Source organism: Mchenga conophoros, linkage group LG16 (assembly GCF_057382185.1).
Source record: "Mchenga conophoros isolate Kocher_MC1m ecotype Shallow Benthic linkage group LG16, M_conophoros_male_GT1.1, whole genome shotgun sequence".
NCBI lineage: Eukaryota > Metazoa > Chordata > Actinopteri > Cichliformes > Cichlidae > Mchenga > Mchenga conophoros.
In genome coordinates this window covers 21,036,118-21,059,073 of record NC_140541.1, presented here as the reverse complement: position 1 = coordinate 21,059,073, position 22,956 = coordinate 21,036,118, and the positions used below count along the sequence as shown (strand labels likewise).

The following is a 22,956-nucleotide window of genomic DNA, read 5'->3' as shown; positions in this document are numbered from 1 at the left end:
TGAGTCACATTTCTATATCAAGCCACTCCTGAACTAGAGATAACATCAGAAGCATCTTATCCAGGCTAAGGAGAAATAGAACTGGACTGTTGCTCAGTGGTCAAAGTCCTCTTGAATGAAAGTAAATTTAGCATTTCTTTTACAAATCTAGGTCCCAAAGTCTGGTGAAAGCAGGGAGAGGCACAGTATACCGTCTGTTTGAAGTTCAGTGTGAAGTCTCTCCACAATCTGTAATGATTTGAGGTCACCTGCAGATGTTGGTCCAAAGTCGATGCACCATCTACCTGGAAATTTTAGAGCACATCATACTTCCATCTCCTGACAAACTTCATGGAGATGGCAATTTCCTTTTTCCAGCAGGACCTAACTGCTACCAAATCTTTTGCTGACCATGTTATTACTTTTACTATTACTGTGCTTGATTGGGGTAGCCCACTTGCCTGACCCCATGTGAATCTATGGAGCGCTGCCAACACCTAACACTGCAGAAGAGTTGAAGGCTGCAAAGCAGCCTGGGAAACCTCAACGGTGCCACTCTCCTTTGATGCCAAAATTGGTGGATGTGGTTCAGGAGGTAGAACAGGTTCCACTAATCGGTAGGTTAGTAGGCTGGCTGCTCCAGTCTGCATGCTAAAGTATCCTTGGGCGAGATGCTGAACCCCGAGTTGCTCCCAATACATTGGGTTTGAATGTGTGTGTCAATGTTAGATAGAAAGCTAGAAAACACTTAGACACAGAAAAAGTGCTTGCATGAATGTACATTGAGTTTAAAAGTGCTATATAAGAACCAGTCCATTTACCAAGCAATTTATGGTAGAAAATCCCCGATCAAGTACTGGAGTATATAAATGATAGGGGTGGACAACATAATCAAAATTATACCACAGCAGTTCAGGGAAACTTGTAATAGTGATATTTGTAGAGATACAGGGGGAAAAGGCTTGTTTTATTGGTGATTGCAGTTTACCGGCATAGGCTTGTGTAAGTGCAAAGAAAATTATGTGCATTTTACTGCCATTGACAACACACTGCCTATTTCGAAGTGTGAAACTATTGCCACAAGGTGCCGGTAGCAGGTCGCTGTACAATATTGTCACATAATAAATTTGAAATTAAAAAGTGTTTTCTAACGTGGCTTTTTGTGCAATGCAACCACATCTGCAATTTCCATCCATCCATAACTATCGAGTGCTCCAGAAATACTCGTCATTTGTTTAATTTCAGGGTCGCACATCACCTGCTGCTAGTATCTTTTGCTTGGGTGCCTTCATAGCCTAGTTGTATTCGGCAGTGTATTTTTGCTTTCAGTTTGCTGTTTCCACATTCAGGAACAGTTTTCCTGTTTGTATGAAAGTTTGTTCAAAGTTTTGTGCTTTGCTGGAGGTTGTTGAAGTTCATTCTCAGACATGGCTGGATTTTTGTTGGTGCTGTGCACGCAAGGGAACATTGATATTGTTGATATCATGAAGAAAACGCGTTCTTTTTTTTTTCTTTATCACACAAAACATCATGCTGGTATTATCATGGACAATGTGACATGGTAATTTTTGTTATTATTAAGTCTTTTCTTTCTTTTTTAAGGAAACATTTGAATAATTTCTGGTGATATAGTAGTGTGTATTTGTATGTATATGTATATTAATGTGTATTTTATTTCATTTTTTAAGAAATACTGTTATTTATCCCAAAAGCTGAGACTGTACTATTTTATTGTTGGCAAAACATTTAAAAAAATCAATAAAATAAAGACAATATCACAAAACTAAACTAGACACCCTTAAATGAACTGCAGTGCCTGTGTTCATTGTGATGAAAATACTTTGCCTGGTCCAAAAGTGTGGGTATTGATGTTATAACAGCTCAGACAACAACTGAGGCCTTTAACTTCTGAAGTGAAAAGAAGTCAATATTTTTCTTCAATAAAACGAGTTATTTGCCCAAGCGCTGGGCTTCGGCTACCACAAATTCTGCTTCTGAGCTGTGTGATCTTCAAGAAAAAAACACAGAATGTCCTTAGATTCATTTCTAAAGGCTCTTGTAATGTTTGCAGTTAAGGACCGAACAGGTAAAATAAGTCCTCAGAAGTGTGTGTGCATGTGTGCATGCACGTTTTTCTATTTATTTTTTTTTGTTTTGTTTTTTGCATGTATGCCAGAGAATGCCATCTCACGCTGTTCCTAATCCTTTGCAGATTGAGGTCAGTGGTACTATTGGATGATCCCGGTGTACAACTTCAGCCCGACTGCTGGAAAGGCTGAGATTGGCTGGTGTTATCTGATTTGTTCTGTCCTCCCGACATATCTGGTGTAGGGCTCCGATTGGCTCAGATGCCTTGAGATGAGGTCAAAAATATTAAATATGCCCACAATAAACGGGCCATCCGACAGGAGGAAGCAGCTAACTGCTTTCACCGTCCATTAGTGTGTCTACAGAAAGAATGTAAGTCGATTTCAGGATTGTGTTGGTGGGTGCGGTTGTTATAGTAACTAATGACTGTTCTCACAGGCCCTCAGCACCATGTGGGAGAGTTGCTATGGCAATGCCAGGTTGTAGCGTAGGTGTGTTGTGTGTGAGGTTGCTGTTCACTCATTGTTGACAGGAGTGTCAGAGTGAGAGGACTTTGCTACAACCAGTGTTTGAAGTGCAGAACTTTTGTGTATTGAAAACACCACAGAGCAAAGAAGAGATACAGGAGTAACTTGCACTGGATTATGAAACTGATGTCCAAATTAACTAACCAACTCCAAAATGTATAATCAGCTACTAATTTATATTTTAATTTCATCTTTGAGAATCCATCATTCAAACAACACAAATTTTAGAAGAGTCCCATAAGATCACACCAGAGTGATTCTGCGGAAGTTCATAACTGATAATATTTAACAATTATTTCCCAGCAGTTACCATCATTACCACTAATTGCTCTGTTTCTGAAACTGTTACAAATAAAGTATTTGAATATAAACACTAATCCAGGCTCAGTAAGATTCCCATGTCAGTTATTGTATTATTGCAAGAAACAAACAAATACATCAGCAGGATAGCTTTATTCCTGCCCAAGGCTCCCATTTGCATCCCTTGCTGCTAGGTGGTTTTTCGAGCACTCAATATGACCTCTAGTGAACTTCCAAATTACCTTGAATCAGACCTTGTCTGTGTTTTTGTAAGACACAAAAATGCAGAAACTGTTTATTCTCGTCTGGACATTTTATACATCTTTACTTAATCCATTTTCAGGAGGCAGTGTCTTATCAGATTGTGGCTCACCTGATTACTTTCCGTATTTTTGTGCCATTACTATCTCATTGTTTTCTTTTTCTTTGAGTGCTTTGTTAAACTCTGGATAACCATATATTGAGTCTCTCTCAAAATCCTCTTTGGTTCTATGCACTTTTGTCCCTCTGATATCTCTTTCTTTTTTAAAAGCAAATGACAGACATCACCACAGTGGCCTCTACTTGCATACATTCAAAATAATGCAAGAGTAAAGCTTTTCTTTCCCACGCATCTACACTTAGACGCAGCAAGTTACTGCGCAGAGGCAGACTCAAACATGCTGAATTGTAATCTTCACAGTGACATTCCCTTAGGAGCGTGAATAGCCAAACACAATGCACTTCAATTTTCTGGCTTTTAAGAAGTGGTCACAGTCCCTGCATGGCAAAGCGCAGAATCCTCTGTGTGAATTATTTACCCAATTAAATTTTGTCCAGTAACCTTTATTTCTAGCATGATCCGCCCCCACCCCCTATGACTGACCTTATTGCCTTTTGGTGTTTTTGCTCGTCTGTAATGGATTTAGTTTTGGAAGCTCAGATCTAATGCTGTCTCTATTTCAGTCTTCCTGACACACATACATAAAGTTTTGCTCTGGTACCTATCTAAAAATACCTCTTTAGCTATTTCAGGTTCCCTTTTAAAGGCTATACATGTTTATTTCTGTCAGTGTGTAGAGTCACTCCATCTTCCTTTCTGAAATTATCACATTTTGATGTATCTTCTGCTTCCTTGCACCCCCCCTCTCTCTGATCTCTTCTGTTCTCAACCATCTGGCTTGGATCCCATCCTTTTTATTCTCAGTTGTATTGTAGATAGAAGGGGTTGGGCTGAATTTATTACAGTAAATTTCGGTCTTGCTGTTTTGTATATTTACTATGCGTGATCCAAATGTTCCAAAAGTTTAGTGAGACACTGTAAGATTACATTTTATTATGTTTTCTGTAGCCAGCCATATGGGATATAATCGGTCTGAAAGAAGTGCCAGAGGGGTCTCTGGAGGATTCTGTCTGTGTGAGATGGAGAAAATACCATCACCACACAGTAACATGTGAAAGTCATATATGGAAGAGGAAATGGAGGGCAGTCACCTCAGGGAAAAAAGCAAGGCTGCATTTACACCTTTTCTCACAGTGCATAAAATTAATAGCTAACAGTGGAATGGACTTTATCACATGTATAATAGCTGAAAACCCCCCAAAATGCTTTTTTGGGTGTATTTGGTTTTCCTTTTTAATCAGCTTTCTATTCTTTAAGGTCTTTTTTTTTTTCACAGAGGTAAAGGGTTCATATATTATTTAAGGAAGCAGATGATGCTATTCTAAAACTGAGTAATTACAGAATAATTACCATTATACACGCTAAGTAATAATTGCCCCTGTTCTTCTATTTGTTTTTCAGTTATTGCTGACTCTTTGACAGTAACAGCTCCGGCCCAGACTTTGTCCAAAGTGGAAGGCGACACGCTACAGCTTACCTGCGAGGTGTCTCGGACCACAGTGCAGCACACTCACTTGTCAGTAGGCTGGTACTTAAGGTCCCCAGAGGACCCAACCGCCCCACCTCAGGAGTTAGTCACATTGTCAAGAGACTTCGTTTTGCGCTCTGGGGGGCCGTATCGGCAGAGAATGGCAGCGGGGGACCTCAGGCTGGATAAAACTGGCGCTACAGCCTACAGGCTGACCATTCACAAGCTGCAGCCAGTCGACCAGGGGCTGCTCTACTGCCAGGCTGCTGAGTGGATTCAGGACCCAGATGGAAGCTGGTTTGCTATGACCCGCAAGCAGAGCGACAAGACTCAGCTCCGTATTCAGCCCACTGGTGAGTGAATTGTAAATGGACTGCTTTAAAAAAAAAAAAATTACCTTTGCATACACAGTGCAACTATCATTCAGCTCTCTCACTGAACCATTTATCAGTGGATAAAGCTGCCGTCCAACAAGACCGTTATACTTCTTCTCCATTAGCTTCTACTCAGCTCAACTCTACTCTGTTTCAGTCATTTTCCATTACAAGTGAGTACCACCGCAACGTTGGTGGGCTCGACACAGGTCGTTTGGAACCCCAGCCAAGTGGATATTAAAAAAGGTACCTGTTACCAGGTACTATCATCCAATGGAACACCCTAAAACAGAGGTGAGCCTGGTAGAGTTGGTACTAGTGGAACAGAGGCTTTAGAAACACCGACATGAGGAACTGGGGTTTGAACCACTAACCTTGTGAACCCTAATTCCCTTTCTCTCTGCGCCTCAGAGATAGGCCAAAGGGATCGTATTCTGTGGGAAAGAAAAGGAGGGGTGGTGGGCAGGGTATAGATATTGGTTAGTGTCAGTCCCCTCTGTCCTCTTGAGTGGCACACACTCATGCATGTGGGCCGGGTTTCACTGATTGCTGATCAGTATCTCCGGCTAAGCTCATTAGCTTTCTAAAAAGGGCTTAACTAAACCTCCGCAGATTCCCTACTTTTGTATTTGTGTCTGTTTGATGGGCAACATTACAAGCACATCCAAGAAAAATGTAACCAGCTCCAAATAGCGTGGGTGTTTGACACAGGAGACCTATGGCTTCCACATAAGCAGCTTCCCCAGCAACATGTGGCCCATGGTTCAGAAGGCAGAATGTGTTTTTCAGCCACTTCCTGCCAACAGTTTGTCCGGTGTTGATTGGGCTAGAATGCATTGCTATGAGAGAGACAGCTTTCTTTTAATGCTTCTGCCAAATGTAAAGGAAGAGACCTATGGAAAGCGGAAAGCATTATGGGAGTTTCCATCTTAGGGAGGTACTGCGGGGGTAGCAATAACAAGGTTTGCGTGATGTGCAAGTGTGTGGAAACAAAGAATGTGTTGAGTGGGCTCATATGATAATTATTTAATAGGCAGCCAACCTCTAGACCAAAAAGATGAGAAAAAAAGGCAGCTTAATATCTCATTACATGTCCTTATAGCTTCTCACCCGACTCGAGCCCATCACATTCATTGTCCTGCGTTCCACATACATAAAGTATCCCTTTGTATGCTTCCAAGAAAGGGCCAAAGAGATGGGTGATAAACTGCTTTGACATTAGCTCAGTTACCAAGAAAGCACGCAGTGGCGAATGTCTCATGCCAGTAAATCACTTCAAAGAGGAGTCATTTTGCTTTTCTCCATTAAGCATCAGATCCGCTCTGGACCAATGCGACTTGATGGTGCCCCAGATAGTCGTGCGTGGATGAGAAGGAGAGTGAGAACTCCGATGTAAAGCAGGTTTGTCAGATGAGCTCCTGCTACTTTAGTGAGGAGACAAAGGGCACAAAGAGCTCATCTCTAAACATCCTTTGTTACTCTCTGTCTTCCCTATAATATATAATGGATGCAGGGTTGTTGCGTGACAAAGAGAATAAAGCAGTTGCGTTGTGCGAGCTATGAATGTAACTGCTCAAACTTCAGTGTAATGCGTAAATTCATTTTGGTTTTCTTTCCACGTGCTTATTGCATGACGAAGGAGCCACTTGCACGCCTTAAGGCTGAACTGGTGTATGTGACGTTCCACCTGTCCAAGTGCATATTTGACAGAGAGCCAGGGAAATTTAGAAAGGAGAGGGAGCAGCTTCTCCATTAGACTCCTATTATAAAAGATGGAGTGGATCTCAAGACAGCCCCATCACTAGCTAATCACCCACTGCCGGCATCAGAGAGATGAGCAACAGACAGAATCTTAATGTACCTTTCACTCCCCCCCCCCTTTTTTTTTTTCCCACCATACCTATCTTTTTTGGTCTTTCCACTCATCTCCTCCCTTGTTCCCTTCTTTCACATACCCTCTTATTTTTCTGCAAACATTGCTCATCACTGCAGGTTTTTTTCCTTCCTCCTCTCCTCCTCACTTTGGCTGCTTGTGCTTAGCATTTACTTCTTTTTTTTTTTTCTTTTTTTTTTAAATTACACCCCAACATGAATATGTGTTGGCTCTTTAAGATGATCTTCTACCAGATCTATACTGTATTAAATTAAAAAAAATAATCCCAGTAATGAATGCTTAGAGTTTCCTAATATGTATTTAATAATATATTTGGAATTTGTTGCCAGCAACACATGGCAGAAGGCAGATTTATACACATTTATGTTTTGTATGTGTCAACAATATTCTCTTACCTCTCATCATAATTATCTCTGCGTAACTAGCTCCATACTAGGGGCAGGCTTTGACCTTTTCCACACGATTCACTTTAAAGTCTTTGTAATTACTGCTTGGGGCTACCAACTCACTGAGATGTTTTGCAGCTGTCTCCGATACGTACAGAACTCAGGATCTGAACATTAATATAACAAACAGACACAAATGCAATTGCACATGCAGAGACAACAAGCATGATTTGGCCAGGTAGGGGGCCCTACCAGTGTTTATTCTGCTCTGTGGTTTTAGATCATGCAGGAAAGCAAAAGCGTGCCTGACTGTTTCAAACAGCTAACGAGAATTTTAATTAGAAGTGGGTTTTTTTTCCTAATTGCAGAGGTGAAAACTAGAGAGGAGAGAGCAGGCCTGTCTGTTATGCCACTATCCCACCGAGTGACCTCAACCATCTCTAATTTATATTCTTTTTCTCTGCACGAGCTGATGCCATGTTATTGCCCCATGGCTTTCCTGAATACATCAAACCCCACCTCTACCACCCACTGCTCAGTCTTCTTAACCCCTTTCTCTTGGGTAATGCATGTTCAGCTTACCAAGAAAATGAAGCAGCACTGTGCGCTTCGGTTTCGAGCAGCTTTAATTGAAATCTCCGTGCATTTATTAGCCTTTAACCTTGTTGTTTTCATTTGTTTTCCTTTCTTTCAGACCGGGATTTCAGCATCCAGGTGAGCACGGAGCGACGGTCCTTCACGGCCGGTGAGCCGCTGGAGCTTCGCTGCACCATTGAGGCGCAGAATGTCCCCGAGCGTTTCTTCTCTGTGTCGTGGGTCTTCAGCAGCTCACCGGTGGCCGTGGTGGGCCCCAGTGCCGTGCCTAATCTGGGCCCCGATTATGTCGCCCGGGAGGCCGCCGGTCAAATGACTGTGCGCAAAGAGAGCGTCAACGTGCACCTGCTCAAGCTGCAGCACTTGCGCCCTGAAGATGCCGGCAAGTATATCTGCCGCGTAACAGAGCGGGAGAAGACGCCCACGGGTGACTTCATCGACCGCAGCAAGAGATCCCGCAATGTCCAGATCACAGTCCAGGCACTGAGTGAGTAATAATCTGTTCACTGAAGCCAGTTGTGTGGCCGTCCTGTCCTTAGTTGTCAAGTTCACTAAGAATGATGACATTTTGATAATGGCTGTTTTATCTTCACTTAGTCCACATGTAATATCGTGCTGTGATCCTCTGCTGCGTTTCTCTGCCACCCCACCCCCGTGTCCTGTCCTTCTAAGGGTGGCTATAACGGATAGCTGCAGAGGTTCTATTGTTAGCTGTGAGTAAGAGGGAATGGGATAATGCTACTCTTATTCCTGATTTATTTTCTGTTTGAGTGGATTGCTAAGGATTGGTAATGCAGCATTATGGTCCTTCCCATTTCCTTGGCTTAGTGGGGGAGATGGGGAGGGTGGGTAACACTATAGTAGGATAATGGAGAGCAGAAGAGTCCTGAGTGAAGGAGGCTGAGCTAACAGCCATGAAATGAAAGTGTGGAGAAAGAAAAGAAGCAGAGAATGGCATCTAGCTCTCCAGGGCCCTCTAAGTGGCTCCCTAGGCTAAATTAATGTGTTCTGCTGGGGCAAACCTCCTCAGCTGGGTTAAGCAGGGCTAGCCAATGGGGTGATGTCAGCCTTGCAGCTGATTGATACAAATATACAGTTAAACCTTTAAAACCTTGTTCCCAAATCACTTCTGGTGTTTTTTCTTCTACACACTCATAGCATCTGTGTCTGATGCTGCCTTCCCTTGTCTCTCTGTGCTACCATGCCTCTGAGGACTAGAACAGTGCATGGAGCCAGCCAACTGATAGCAGCATAATAAAACATAATGGCCACAAAGTAGTATCTCTGCTCAAGCAGCCGATGCTACCTTATTCTGACCGTTCTGCAGCCCCTGTTAAATCACCCCAAAACAATGGCCCAGAGCCTGCAGCAGTCTCTTGGGAATATCTCTGTATGGAAGGTTTGTTTTTCCAACAAAAGGCCCTAATGCCATATAAAGGATGTTTATAGGGTTTACACAAGATAATGTGCATGGTTATTGGTGGAGAACTTTCATGAAACACAGCAGTAGTGTTCGGGGAGCGTGTGTGTCGTATGCAGACTTTCCTTATGCCTCCTTTCTCTTACATTCAGGCACAGACACAAAGTTTGAAGATGTGCTTCATCACTTTAATTTGTGGAATTGGGGGGGGAAGCTGTTAATGGGTTGCGACAGGGGTTTATAGTTGATGATTTAGCGGCAGGCAGAGGTTACAGCGAAGGAAAAACAGGGGTAAACACTCATGACAAATGAATGTTGATGGATGGAGTTTACCTTTGCACTGAGAGAGGGAGGGAGAGCTCACTTGCCAGACTGAATCTCTATCATAAAGATGGAAGGGACAGGTGATAAGGTAGGGAAAGAGAGTTGGGGCTCTTTGGGATTGGAGAGAAAAATGCATTCTGTTCAGCACAAAGGAGAAGGAGCCGGTGGGTAAAAATTGAAAAAATTAAATAACAGGGAAAGGAACGTTGACTAGACCAAGAGATTTTTAAGGGTAGGCAGGCAGATATATCTACATGTTACAGTCTATTCTTAGCTGTGTAAGAAAACTATGAGCTGTTCAAATGAAAGACAAAAGTAAAGGATGAAGCATTTTCCCTTTTTTAATGTGAATCTGATAGAAATAAGAATTGAATTCATTTCATATTCACAGAGGACTCATGCTTATTAGGAGAGCCGGTGAGCTGAGAGGGAGGCAGCAGAGCTTGGCCTAAGGGAAGGAAAAAAAAATGTGAGAATTCTTAAGCCGCACCCCCCACGAGACAGCAGCACTAGCTCCGCAGAGGGGAGGAGAGCTTATGGGTCAACCAGAGCTCCGTGATGTTTGATGGATGCTGAAGTGATAGGAGTCTAGATAAAGCAGAAAAACAGAGCAGAAGAGTCAGTAAAGACTTTTATCCTTCTCCTCTGAAGTGCCACTGAGCCCTGTGATCTGAACCTTCTTTCCTGTGCGTATTAAGGACTTGGTGAACAAGCTTCACAAGGTTCAGGAAGAGAATCTCAACCCACACACACACACAAAACTTATCAGTGTGTCTACTGTGGCTGTCACTCTGATGTGCCTGGGGCCAGTTACAAAACTGCACTATCTTACCCTGACACATGCTTCCATACACACTCATAAGCATGCAAACAGACGCACACAGCACTTTTACAGTGTTGCACTCCAGGGAAAAGCTCAGCAATTTGATTTATTGCCCATGGCCACCTCTGCTCTCTGAATTGTTTGACACAGACAGAGTTATTCTAGCTATCTCTTGGATTCAGTTTGAGAAGGAGTTACGCTTTTGGATGAGTTCCTGTGTCCTAAAATCCGTATCAAATATAGTATCTAGATCCGATCACTTTTCCTTTTTTTTTTCTCTTGTTTTCTTTTTGGGGGGCTTTTTGTGTACTTCATCTTTAATTGATATCGTGGACATTTTGCCCTAATCGACACTTACACGTCATTATTTTCCATCATCTAGTTTTCTATGAGCACGGTGACTGTGCTGGTGCAGTCATAGCATTGATCTGTGTTTTATAAGCAGCCAATATTTTATCAGGATTGGGAACTAAACATAAATTATACAGTAATTTTCATACAAGGAAAAATATAGCAGACAGAAACCACAGGCTACGTTCCCACTAAAAACAATGACCAGCCCCAGTCTGTTTTTTTCAGTATGGAACTGGTTCCAGGTTTGGACCCAGCGCTGCACTAGTGGAAAAAAGATGAAAATGTTTTGAAAAACCTCTACTTTACACAAGTGTAGAGATTGCAGTAAAATTCTGGCATGGGAGTAAAATCTATGGAGAGAAATATGCCTAAAAATGCATATGCTATGATCCATAAGTGTAACGATTTACAAATGTGTACAGTAATTTATGAAGACTCACAAATGTGTGGTTCAATCCTTGCACAAATGTGAAGTAAAACTATTTAATTTTATTTACATTTATTTATTTATATTAATTTTTCCAGAATGAAGACTGATCATTTACACACAATTTTTTAAGTTTGGTTTCACAGCTCTGATCATTTTCTCTTTCAAAAAGCTTTCTGTGCATTTAAAAGTCTAAAAATAAAAATAAAAATATTGGGGAAATCCGTTTTTTAAATCTACAAATATAAGTCTTGGTTTTGGTATCAGTCTTAAAAATCTTATCAGTTGGTATGTAAGTAAGTAAGGTTTACTATATAGCACTTTTCAAGAACAAAACTCACAAAGTGCTTTACAAAACAGAAGTATGTATACACCAAGTTGGTTTGATTGCACTGGAATGGCTGGCGCATTAGCGTGTCAATTGAAACTAGTGCCAGCTACCCCTCACACGTCTTGATTTGATATACTTGTTAGCCTCATGATCAACCAGTCTTTTCCAGTCGAAATTAAAAACAAAACAAAACAAAACAAAAAAAAGATCAAAAGGGCCCGGCGGCTTTCAAGAGAAGTGGGAGGCAGAGTAACTGATCGCTAACATGAAAGGGTAAACCTCTTTGTCTTGTGTGCGGAGCCGATGTGACCATAATTGAAGAATATAGCACAAGATGACACTATGAAACAAAACGCCAGGACAAACAGCAGAATCTTCAGAAGGCAGAAGAGATGAAAAGAAGTTTGGTGTCATGGCAGACTGTGTTCACAGAAGCAACATTTCAAAGAGAGGCTGTTGTTAAAGCCGGTTTTATTGTGGCAGAAGCAATGGCCAAATCAGCCTGGTGACAAAGTGAGGAGGAATTTTTAAAGTGGTGCATATTTAAAGTGTGCAATCCCAGACAAAAAGTAAGCATTTTAAGTACTCGGAATACTGTTACCGATTGTCTTTGTGAGGTTGCCACCAATCTGCAAAAACAGCTGATGGAAAAAGGAAAAGACTTCGCTGCAAATTCCCTTCCTGTGACATGATTGATACTGCCCAGCTCTCGATCTTCACGCGTCGAGCTGACTCCAGGGGAACTGTTGGGAATTAAATCAATGCAATGGCACAACTAAGGGACAAGACATATTTGAAGAAGTAATCGAAGTGCGTAACTTAAATGAAGCTGCTTTGGGGGAGCGCCAAAGGAATGACAACAGATGGACCGCCTGCGATATGTGGTGAAAAGAGTGGCTTAGTGGACAGCTGTGTGGGAGAAGACGCACTGGTGAAGTCACAGTTTATAACTGCCTTATACACCAGTAAGTGTTGTGTGGTAAAACCCTGAAAGTGGAACATGGAATTAGCCCGATAACACCAACATTTATCATTACATGAACCAACGGTTTAAGAGATGATGTCTGGACATGAAGGCATGCCCTATCACACAGAAGCGTCATGGTTAAATGAAGGGAAAGTGCTGGAAAGATGTTTCAAGTTGAGTTTATGGAAAGCAAAGGGAAAGATGCCAAAGAGCTCGTGGATGAAAAATGGCTCTGTGAGTTTGAATTTTGGTGCGAAATACCAGTTCACTGTGGTAGGGGCAGCTTCAGGGGTAGGGCCATGTGATGATGAAACATGCAAGAGCTTTTAAAGCCAATCTGGCCCTGTGGGAAACACAGATGTTAGAAGGAAACCCGAGTCACTTGCTGTCAATCGATGATGGAGCAGATCTGTAGCGCTGCATTGCCCGTTGCACTTTTTGTTGAAAAACTGAGCAAACACAACTGCGCTCTCAGAGCGAGTTTTCTGACTTTGAAGCCCAGAAAATCAAGTTTGAACTTCTCAGCAATCCATTTGCAGTTGACTGTGAAAGAGCACCTATAAGCACACACACACACACTCACACAAGCTGCTCCAATGCTCTGCATGTTTGGCAGCACTTAACTGCATTTGGCAACTTTCCTCTGTGATAAAGACGAACACCAAACAGGAGTCTCGTTACTTGTGCACACGTTCAATCCATCCTGAAAATATTCACAGCACAGAACCTGAACCAAACACTAAACTTGCAGTTTGAAGAGAAAAACAACGACCAGGCATCTGGCTTAAGCTGTTTTGCATCACAGCAAAGTGTGGTTAAATATATATGCTTCTTTTTTTTTTTTTTTATCTTTCAACAGATTGATCATTAAAATGTTGTTTCGTTTGTTGGTGTTAATGAAATCAGAATAATTTTAGATTTCCATCATGGTCAAAACAGTTTTAATAGTCTGCAAGAAAACATTTTTACTGGAAATGACTCAGAAAAAAAGTGCATATTGAGAAAAATACATCAAAAATAAATTCTACTGATACATTCTTTCATTTTTTTTTCTCCTTTTCTCGTTTGTTTGTTAGACATAAGTGTTCTTAATTCTAAGCTATTGTAGGAGAGTTAGAGTTTGTATTTCTGTATGAATAATTCACCATAATAGAAATAATTATAATAAAAAAAATCACTTTAAGTCTGTTTTCTTCAATAAAATATTTACCATGATTTGGACGTAGCCCCTCTATGACTGACCTTGACAGTCCTTGTTGTTCAAAGGCCACTCATGAGTTAAAGGATGCTGATCAGCCACAACAATAGTACCACTGATCAGTGAAGTTAATGACATTCTGCTTTGTAATAAGATGAACAAACTTTGAGCCTTAACATTAATGGCCTCAATATGAAGCACCTTTAGCAACACAGTGGGGGAGCTACACAACATTAAGTAGGCAGATAAACTGTTGTGACTCGATGTATTAGAGCCCACTTGGAATTTGACCTGACAAACAGACTCTGATGAAAAGGCTGAAGAAAACTTTTCTCTGGTCTGATGTGACAGAAGTGCAGCTCTTTCGTCAGAATGGCCCTGTGACAGCCCACAGTTTAAAAAACCACAGTTAGAGACCTGAAGATGTCACATTTTAAGTCTGTTAAGACATGAACTTATTGAAAAACACTGCGAGCCATGCTGGATAGACTTTTGCAGAGTTCTGAATTTAGTAATCCATCCATCGCATCCATTTTATTTTGCTTATTGGGGGCAGGTCACAGGGGCAGCAGCCCAAGCAGAGAAGCGCAGACTTCTTCTCCCCAGCCTCCCCCTCCAGCTTATTAGTATTATTATTTATGTAAATGGGCGTGTGGATATTTTCTCAGTCAGCTTTCTCTCTGCATCACAACCAACTCACTGTCTATCTCTGTATTTTCTCTTCCCACTCAGAGAGCAACATCACAGTGTTCTTGTCCAGTAACTCCTCAGTGGTCCTAGAGGGTGACGTGATCCAGCTGACCTGCACAGTCCACGCTACCACGGGCCCCGTGTCTGTTGTCTGGCAGTGGACAGACAGCAAAACAGCTTCACTGACCAAGGAAGTGGCTTCCATTGATCGGGACGGCACAATATGGCATAGCCCCAGCTACAGAGAGCGTGCCAGTTATGGGGAGATACGCGTGGAGAAGGTGCGAGCTGACACATTCTCTCTTTCCATACACAACGCCTTACCTGGGGACAGGGGCCTGTACCGCTGCTCAGCCACTGAGTGGCTTCACACCGGCTCTGAATCTGAGCTAAACTGGGAGAAGAGTGAAGAAAGATCCGACACCAAGATGGTCAATGTCACAACTGTCGGTGAGCAATGTCATCCTAATCTGATCTGTATTCTAATATCTACAAGTCAGTGAGGCATGTAAATGCCCTGACAATTCCAGCATGTCTGTACACAGAATCAAAGGGACACACATGGGTTTTGTGATTTGCTAAAGACTGACAAATGGCTCAGGAAAAACATGGAGTCCACATGGTAGAATAAAGCATGTTTTATTCATGTACTGCTTAGGGGCTAGAGCTATTATGACACACACTCTCACACCACCTGCCTCATGTCAAGAGCAGTGCTTCCATGACACCCATGATAGACCCACACGTGCGCACACACACACTTGGATTAGCCAGAATTATTAGAATGGAAATGCAGTGGAAATGTGTTTCACAGTCTGTGGGTCTCCTCTGTCATTGCTGACTTAAGCTGAACATCCTCAGTACAGGCGGAGGAAGCCACTGGAGCAGAGCAGTGAGGCGCTGGCAGGGCAGGAGCACCGGGTGCAGCATGCACACACACATAGACACACAACTAACGGATTAGCTCCCTACAGCAGCAGACAGTGGTGCTGCAGAGAGGAGATGTCAGTTTTTAAGTGGCCATTTCTTAAGTTTGGGCAACAACAGAAACATTTGTTTGAGGAACAAGGGACATATTATGCAAATCCGAAAAAAGGAAGTCCAAAGATGTTCATCTTTCTTCAGTTGCACTTCTCGACAACCCTCTTCTCCTCCATGCTTGGCTTTCTAAATAGGCATGATAGCATGACGGTCAATACGTGTGTTATGTCTGATTTGTTTTGGCCTGTGTTTTTCCTCACTTTAGCTTCCAAAAGCATGTTTATTGGACCTAAACCTACCATGTGAATGGAGCATTTGATTTAAAAAGAAAAAGAAAATCTTACACTTCTGTTCCTGAGCTTAAAAGGCCAATAGTAGCATTTTCCGATTGAGACAAGGGGTATATCATTGGACATATACTGGACATTCAAAACTTGCATCAAAAGCAGGGTTTGTCCCACCCAGCCTCCGACAACAACAAACACAGGATTGATTACTGCTTGTAAAAGCAGTGACTGACAGTGTGGTGGGTGAAATTTCATGCGGCCACTGTGCCCATATCGTATTCTATATCATCCTTATTCACAATTCCCTTTGCTTCCTGACAAGACCTACTGAGAATAGCAAGTGGATGTCCTCTGGGACTTATTTAGTTGACTGGCATTAGGGGCCCTTATGGTGTTTCAGGTGGCACACATAAGCAGACAAATGACAGTGGAGGGTACATATTCACACACACGGTGTTCCAAACAATCAAGCACACTTTGTACGGTAATGGAAAGAAACACAATGTTTATTCACACACAAAAAGAGAGTTGTATGGGGAAAAAAATGGATCAGCGTGAAATCCTCTTTTCTGTCACTGAGGCAGACAGACTGTGAGGGGAAAATGGAAGAGGGTTGCCAGGCGATGAGAGATGGAGTGAGAGGGGAGAGTTATTGTCTGTTAGAGAATTATGGCCCCAGGCGGCTGTCCCAGCTGTAGCCAAGTCTGGACAGAAAGCCATTGATTACATCCTGAAGGACGCTGAGGATGATGACTGTCAGAGGACAGGAGAGGGTGAGGGACGGAGAGAAAGCAACGATGCTGTCGACAAGAACATAATGGAGAATGCGCAAAGTCTCAAGGAAACGAATTATCCGATCTGGCAAAAGTCAGACTTCATCAACATGTTTTCATTCCACCTCACGCTTTTTTTTGTTGTTGTTGGTGTTGTATCTGTGTATGACCATCTTTCTCATTTTCAAGTGCAATCAGTCACATTCAATGAGTGCCCTGAAATAGGTGCAGCAGGGCCAGAGAGAAAAGGGATTGTTTTTTTTTTATTATTATTATTGTTTATTTGTTTCACCCAGCCTATCTCTTTTCTCTCTCCCTCTCTGATCACTCTTGTTTTCCAGTGTAGGTGTCTGTTGGCAGTAATATAAGGAGTTGGGAGATTGTTTTTAGCTTAATGAGGATAGTTTAGACTTGGCAAGCAGTTGAGCGTAGATCGAACATCGGCGCTTAGAGGAAATCTCCCCCCTGGGTTTTCTTTGTTGCATCACCGTTAATTTTGAGGCGCTCTCTCACAGTCAAGCTTACAAATTCACACTCACGCACACACACAGCTGTCTTTTGACACCTGTAATGATGCTGGAGAATACTTGGAGACTGAGAAATGCTTTACCTGTGAACTCTTAGATAAGTATGGTCTTATTCAGCAGTGGACTTTCTTCCTCCTGGTACCTATGCTGAAACAAAAACTCTTTCCAGAATGTGATTACTTTTTAAACTTTATTATGTAAAGATTTATCATTAGTCAGATAAAAAGCCCATTTGACTGTGTGCCAGCCTAACTTTCTTTCCCCTCTTCTTCCATCATCTAGAGTCCTCCTTCTCGGTGTCGGCCTCATCGCGCACACCATCCATAACCTTCGGAGACTCCTTTGATCTCCTGTGCCTGGTCAAGCCCCGCCATAACCCACGCGTCCCCACTTCCGTCACCTGGCACTTTAAGCCAGCTGGAACAGAAATCGATGGCGAGGCTGAAGGAGAGTTCAAAGAACTGGTGACTTTCACGCGCGAAGGCACGCTGCAGTGGGGGGAGCAACTGCTGGGATTGGGCACCCGCACCACCGTGGACCGCTCCCACTCCCACACCAATTTCTGGCTGTCTGTGACCCGGGCCGGGCGCCGTGAGGCGGGCAAATATCGTTGCACTGCAGTCCTGTGGAGGAGGAACTACGACAACAGCTGGAGCAGAGTGGCCAATCGCACTTCCAACCCACTTGGCATCAGTGTCCTACAGCCAGGTAAAGCTGCAAGACTGTGTTGCCAGGTTGACACACATGTAATTGGAGTGGACACAGACCAGCACACAAACGGGGATAAACACAGATTCAAACATACAGTCACACACAGACACACACAGACTTATACACTTTCAAATAGGGTGAAGGCACCAGAGCTTAGAGGATTTCTACCTGCTCTAATTGCTCTTAGTCTGTGGTTTAGCCACTAATTGGAGTTTCTGTGGATGTCCTTGTGTGTGTGTGTGTGTGTGTGTGTGTGTGTGTGTGTGTGTGTGTGTGTGTGTGTGTGTGACTGAGTATGCAGGGCAGGGTGGAGCCTCCTAATGGAGCGCAGTGAATGGATTGCTAAATATCCCACAGGAAGAGAAAACTGAGTGAAGGAGGGAGGAGAGAAAGTAGCAAAGGACAGAGACGGAGCGAGAGAGAAAGTGTGATAAAGGGAGTGAGCGATCTGTCCTTGAACCCTTTTCCTCAGCGGAGGCATTAAACTGTCTATTCCGCCCTCATTGGCCTTCTGTGCTTCACAGGCACACTCACATGCACGCACAGAACCCATTCAGACACAGCCCAATTAGTGGCCGAATGCAAACAAAAAATCCCCACAAAGAAGCACAAACCCGCTTTGGCCCAATTTAGCCCAGTCTGATGTACCTTAACAGTACGATACTTCATTTATTCAGGTGAATTTACCCCTGGAAAAAAGCTCATCCTGCTGATAAAATAACCCACTATTTTCGTAGGATTTAAAGCAGTCCAACTAAGCGTTGTTGTACCTGCTGTACAACAGGGGATCCGATTTGTTGGATTTAGCAGGAAGAATGTCAGCGAGATGTGTGGGTGGGATGACAAGTAGGCTTTCAAGTGTTAAAATAATATCAGCAGGTTCTACATGTGACCGTGAACAATGCGTGCCTGCAGGCACCTGTTCAGGTGGGGATAAGTGAGATGCTGTATTGAGTTCAGAGGCACTTTGTGATGATCAACAGCACTTTTCAAGTCGGCCAGATGAATGTCGTTGCACGTATAGTATGAATAGTCTTTCATTCCGTGGTGCTGTTAATTCAGATGCTGTTGCAGAAAGTCATACTGCAACAGATGAAACTTTCTTTAGCAAAGCATCTTATGGTGAATGTCAATTTGGTCGTTTTGACCAAGTGTCCCACGCCCAGTAGAATTTCAGCAAAATCATATTTTCATCAGTACATCTTCTTGTCAGTCAGTACAATACACTGACTCAGCTTTCGTACTTGATCCAAGGTCAAGATGACCCAGCTGAACATCACCTCTCTTCCTGCTCTCAAACTCAACTCAGACTTAATGTCTCTCCCGCTGCGGTCCTCAGTGTAACCCACACATGCACCTCCAGATGAGTGCAGATGGGACTAAAACATGTAAGAAAGAAATACGAGCAATAAGAGTTCAGTTTTATTATCTAGAATGGAGCAATACATAATGCAAACATGTATTAAACAAACCTATAGAAGCACTACAGTGCAGAGACGGTGCTTTACTTGCGTGACTGATTCTGCTCTGACCTTAACCGCTCATGCAGACCGCGCTGCATCTCCGGCCCCTTCAAAAAGTATTTGGAAATCAACTTATCATCCTGAATGCTCATTTACCTCCTGCCCGTGCGCAGTTTACTTTGTTTATCCATAACCAGAAAAATGTAAAAGGACACAAACACACAGAGACAGACATTTCATAGCAATCAGGGGTCTCCTCCTTCCACTCTCTTTTCCAGCAGTGTCTGTCTCTAAGACAAAGTGATCGGTTAGCTTGGTAATACCATTAGTTACCATGACGATGTGATCAGTTATCGACTTCAATCCAATCAGTAACCGTAACGATGCAATCATTCTGTGCATGAGGGCACTGTCACACAGGGGAGGGCGAGCGACTGATTTCCTTTATCTCATTGGTTGCCAAAGCTTATTTCAGTCATGGTCATGCCGTGTTCGTGTCCACTGCCTCTTATGGGGTTTTCTATCTTCTTCTTCTTCTACATTTCTTTTTTTGGTTGTGACCTGCATTTAGGCCGATGATTCATTTGTCAAAATGTAGGACGTCTCTTTCTGCCTCACGCCTCTCCTCACCATCTGTTTTTCCTCACTGTTTCCCTAAATGTTAACCACTCCTGGCTAAATGAGCGGCTGGCATTTACTGTTCCTCTCCCACAGAAGTGGGATAAAGGAGAGTGTGTGTAATGAGGTGTGAGCAAACACAGCATCTGACCAGATACATAATTGAGAGACTTTAAACCATGCTTCCAGAGGTACTTTTTCAATATGTATGAGCTGCTTTGGCAGCGTACATACATACTGCATATGGGCATGCCGCACACCTTATGGTCAGCTTCTGCAAGCTTTCATGTTAATATCTGACAGGTTGACCAGCTTGTTAAAAATGTACTGTTAAGAAACCTTGAAATGTGGCTACTTTGACCTTTGACCTACTTTGATGTACCACTACATTCAAATAATAATAATAATAATAACATATTTATATATATATATATATATATATATATATATTTTTTTTTTTTAGTGGCTTACCAATGTATAAAGAATCACCCAACAGAAAAACAGTTTCTCTCAGCTTTCTGATGGTCTGTTATACCGCTATGTTTAATTCAGAAGAAAGGTACATGTGTGCCAAGCATAGGGAGGTTTGTATATGTGAAATGGCGCTCTTCATTAAAATATCGCTGAACTTCAAAAGCAGGGACTTAAAACTTGTTTGCCCTTGATCAACAGAAGAAAATAAAAATGTTGGAAGTCGATGAAAGCCGGACCAAACCCTCTGAGGAGTAGGCTGGTCAGCGTTATACACCGTCAAACTAGTGGGGTGTCTGTAGCCCAGTCCAAGCCTACATTTTCCAGATTTCATTAACAGTACGATGCCTGTCCCATGAGTCATATCAGACAAGTTCACCACCATATCTGCACACGCATACAGTTATTATGTTCATTGTGAGAGGCAACTCTGTGCAGCAGTTTGGCTTGAATTATCCACCATAGCCTACATGGAGAAAACCATCGCTCACATAGGAGCACAACCATCATCATCCTATACAAGAGCACAGTGTCTATGTGTGCGTGTGTACACACATTTGGAGGGGGGTTGTCTCCCTGAGCAAAAGTGTAATTATCTTATGATGGAACATGATTCCGTATTAGATCCCACAGCAGAGTATAGTCGCCAACAAACGGAAATAACATAAACACGCCGTGGCTATACAGCTTCACGTACAGTGGTAGTGATATTAGATTTCACCTGATTGAGTTTTCTCTTTGTATCTTTCTGAAACGCAATAATGGCAAACACATGTTCAGCATGGCAGATCACCGGGGAAGCCTCAGTCTCTCTAACACAATCTAATATCATCTACTCATAACGCAGACTACACACACACACACACACTCGTACGCAGAAAACACAAAACTAATTATGCTGAATCTTCCCTAATGGAACGAGAATTTAGATTAATGATAATTTGGGGAGATCAATACATTTTTCTCATCACTGTAGTGTGTGCGTGTGCACTTCTGTGCGCGCGCGTGCGTGCGTGTCTGGTATGAGGAGCGGGATATTAAGGCCGCCTGGTTATTGGCTGAGTTAGAATGATGATGGTGATGATGGGGTGGGGTGTCCCACTTAGAGTTTCTCCTCATCTAATCTCCCACACATGCGTTTCCCTGGCTACCTTTCGCTCACATGATCAAACATCGCAGTGCAGGAATGGATTCCTTTTTTATTTTTGCTTGTTCCTAACCTCCTCTCTTGTTTTGCTCCCTTGTGGTTGCGCTTTGAGTTAGAGAATATATTCCTCATACCGTCATGTCCCGCCTTGTGGGCCAGCAGTTGGAGATGCCGCGTGCGCCCTCCTTTCATGCCACTGAAGTAGTTGCCTCCCAGGCTTTTATTGATAATGCTGCCTTCACTGCAGTGACTGGAGATTGCTGCGTATCAGGGAATAGATGGGAGCTGTCTGTCTTAGGGCCTGGCCTGTCACCCTCATGTCTTCCTTTTCTTTCTATATTGTGTTCTCACTCTTCCCATAAGTATCTAATGTCCTCTTTCCCCTTTACTCTCACTTAGCTGCATGTTTCCCTGCAAACGCCCCCAGCTTCTGCCTCAGTCTTGTGATTTTCAGTATTTTATAATTTCCTTCTTCCCTCCTCCTCATAATTCTTCAGATAGCTTCTTCATCATTGTTAGTATCTCCTGTATAATAAGGATATGGAAGCTCTGCTTGTTTTTTGCACAATAGAGGCTTTACCACAGTGTCATTGCTGGTGACAGGGTTCTAAATCTTTTTTGTGCCCCTTTCTTTTTTTCCCTTTTTTTTTTTTTTTGTTGGCCTGCGATGGATGTAGTTTGGGATTGCCACAAGCTCACCTGAGGCAGAGCTCTGTGTACGGGGCTGCTGCATCCATTTCTGAAACACATCACCTGCCTCATCAAATGTGTTCTTTGCATATGCAAATGTTCAACGTGCAGTCATGGGCCATTTGTCTGCACACACGCGCATAAACGCGCAAGGTCGTGATGTGTGATAAATTAAGAGACTTTGAGGGGTGTGGTGAAACGGAAAATAATTTCCCAAAAAGGTTTTTTGATTAATCACGTCTGTTTCAGACATTCAAGGTCAGGTTCCCTCCGATCGCGTCTTCTTCTTTTTCACGCGAGCGAATCCTCACGTTCTCTCTCGTGCACTCACAACGGCACATTTTTCTGTCAAACCCAATCCAATCTCCGGCTCGTTTCCTTGTTCGGCCCTATCTGCCGACACAATGAGATTCTCTGTGTTGTGTCTCTCCATCTCTCATAAGCACCCGTGTGTGTATGTATGTGTGTGTGTGTGTGTGTGTCCTGCTGCTGCTGTAATTGAAGTCGTAACTCAGAGCTAGATACAGTGCTGCTGCTCCCCATGTAAATCAGCAGCTAATAGTAGGAGCGAGCAGAAAACGGCCCTGCAGTGCTGCCTCCTGAATACACACCCGCTCTCGCCCTCCTCCATCCTGCACTAACAGAATGGCCACTGTTCTGTGGTTTAATGTGCATAATGTGTTTTATGCTCATCGGCAGACCCCTTTCAAACACACACACAGGCAAGCATGAAGACACATGGCTCAGTCTGATACATCTTGT

General features: G+C 42.9%; 1 protein-coding gene across 1 annotated transcript in view; it reads left to right on the top strand.

Annotated features, from left to right (window-relative positions):
- The window catches only part of igsf3 (immunoglobulin superfamily, member 3), a 74,286-nt gene that overhangs the window by 41,444 nt on the left and 9,886 nt on the right, over positions 1-22,956 (top strand). The window contains exons 4-7 of the mRNA XM_085249106.1: positions 4,678-5,097; positions 8,093-8,479; positions 14,569-14,976; positions 17,377-17,802. Of these exons, the coding sequence (XP_085105232.1) occupies positions 4,678-5,097; positions 8,093-8,479; positions 14,569-14,976; positions 17,377-17,802 (1,641 nt within the window). The remainder of the gene's footprint in view (positions 1-4,677; positions 5,098-8,092; positions 8,480-14,568; positions 14,977-17,376; positions 17,803-22,956) is intronic.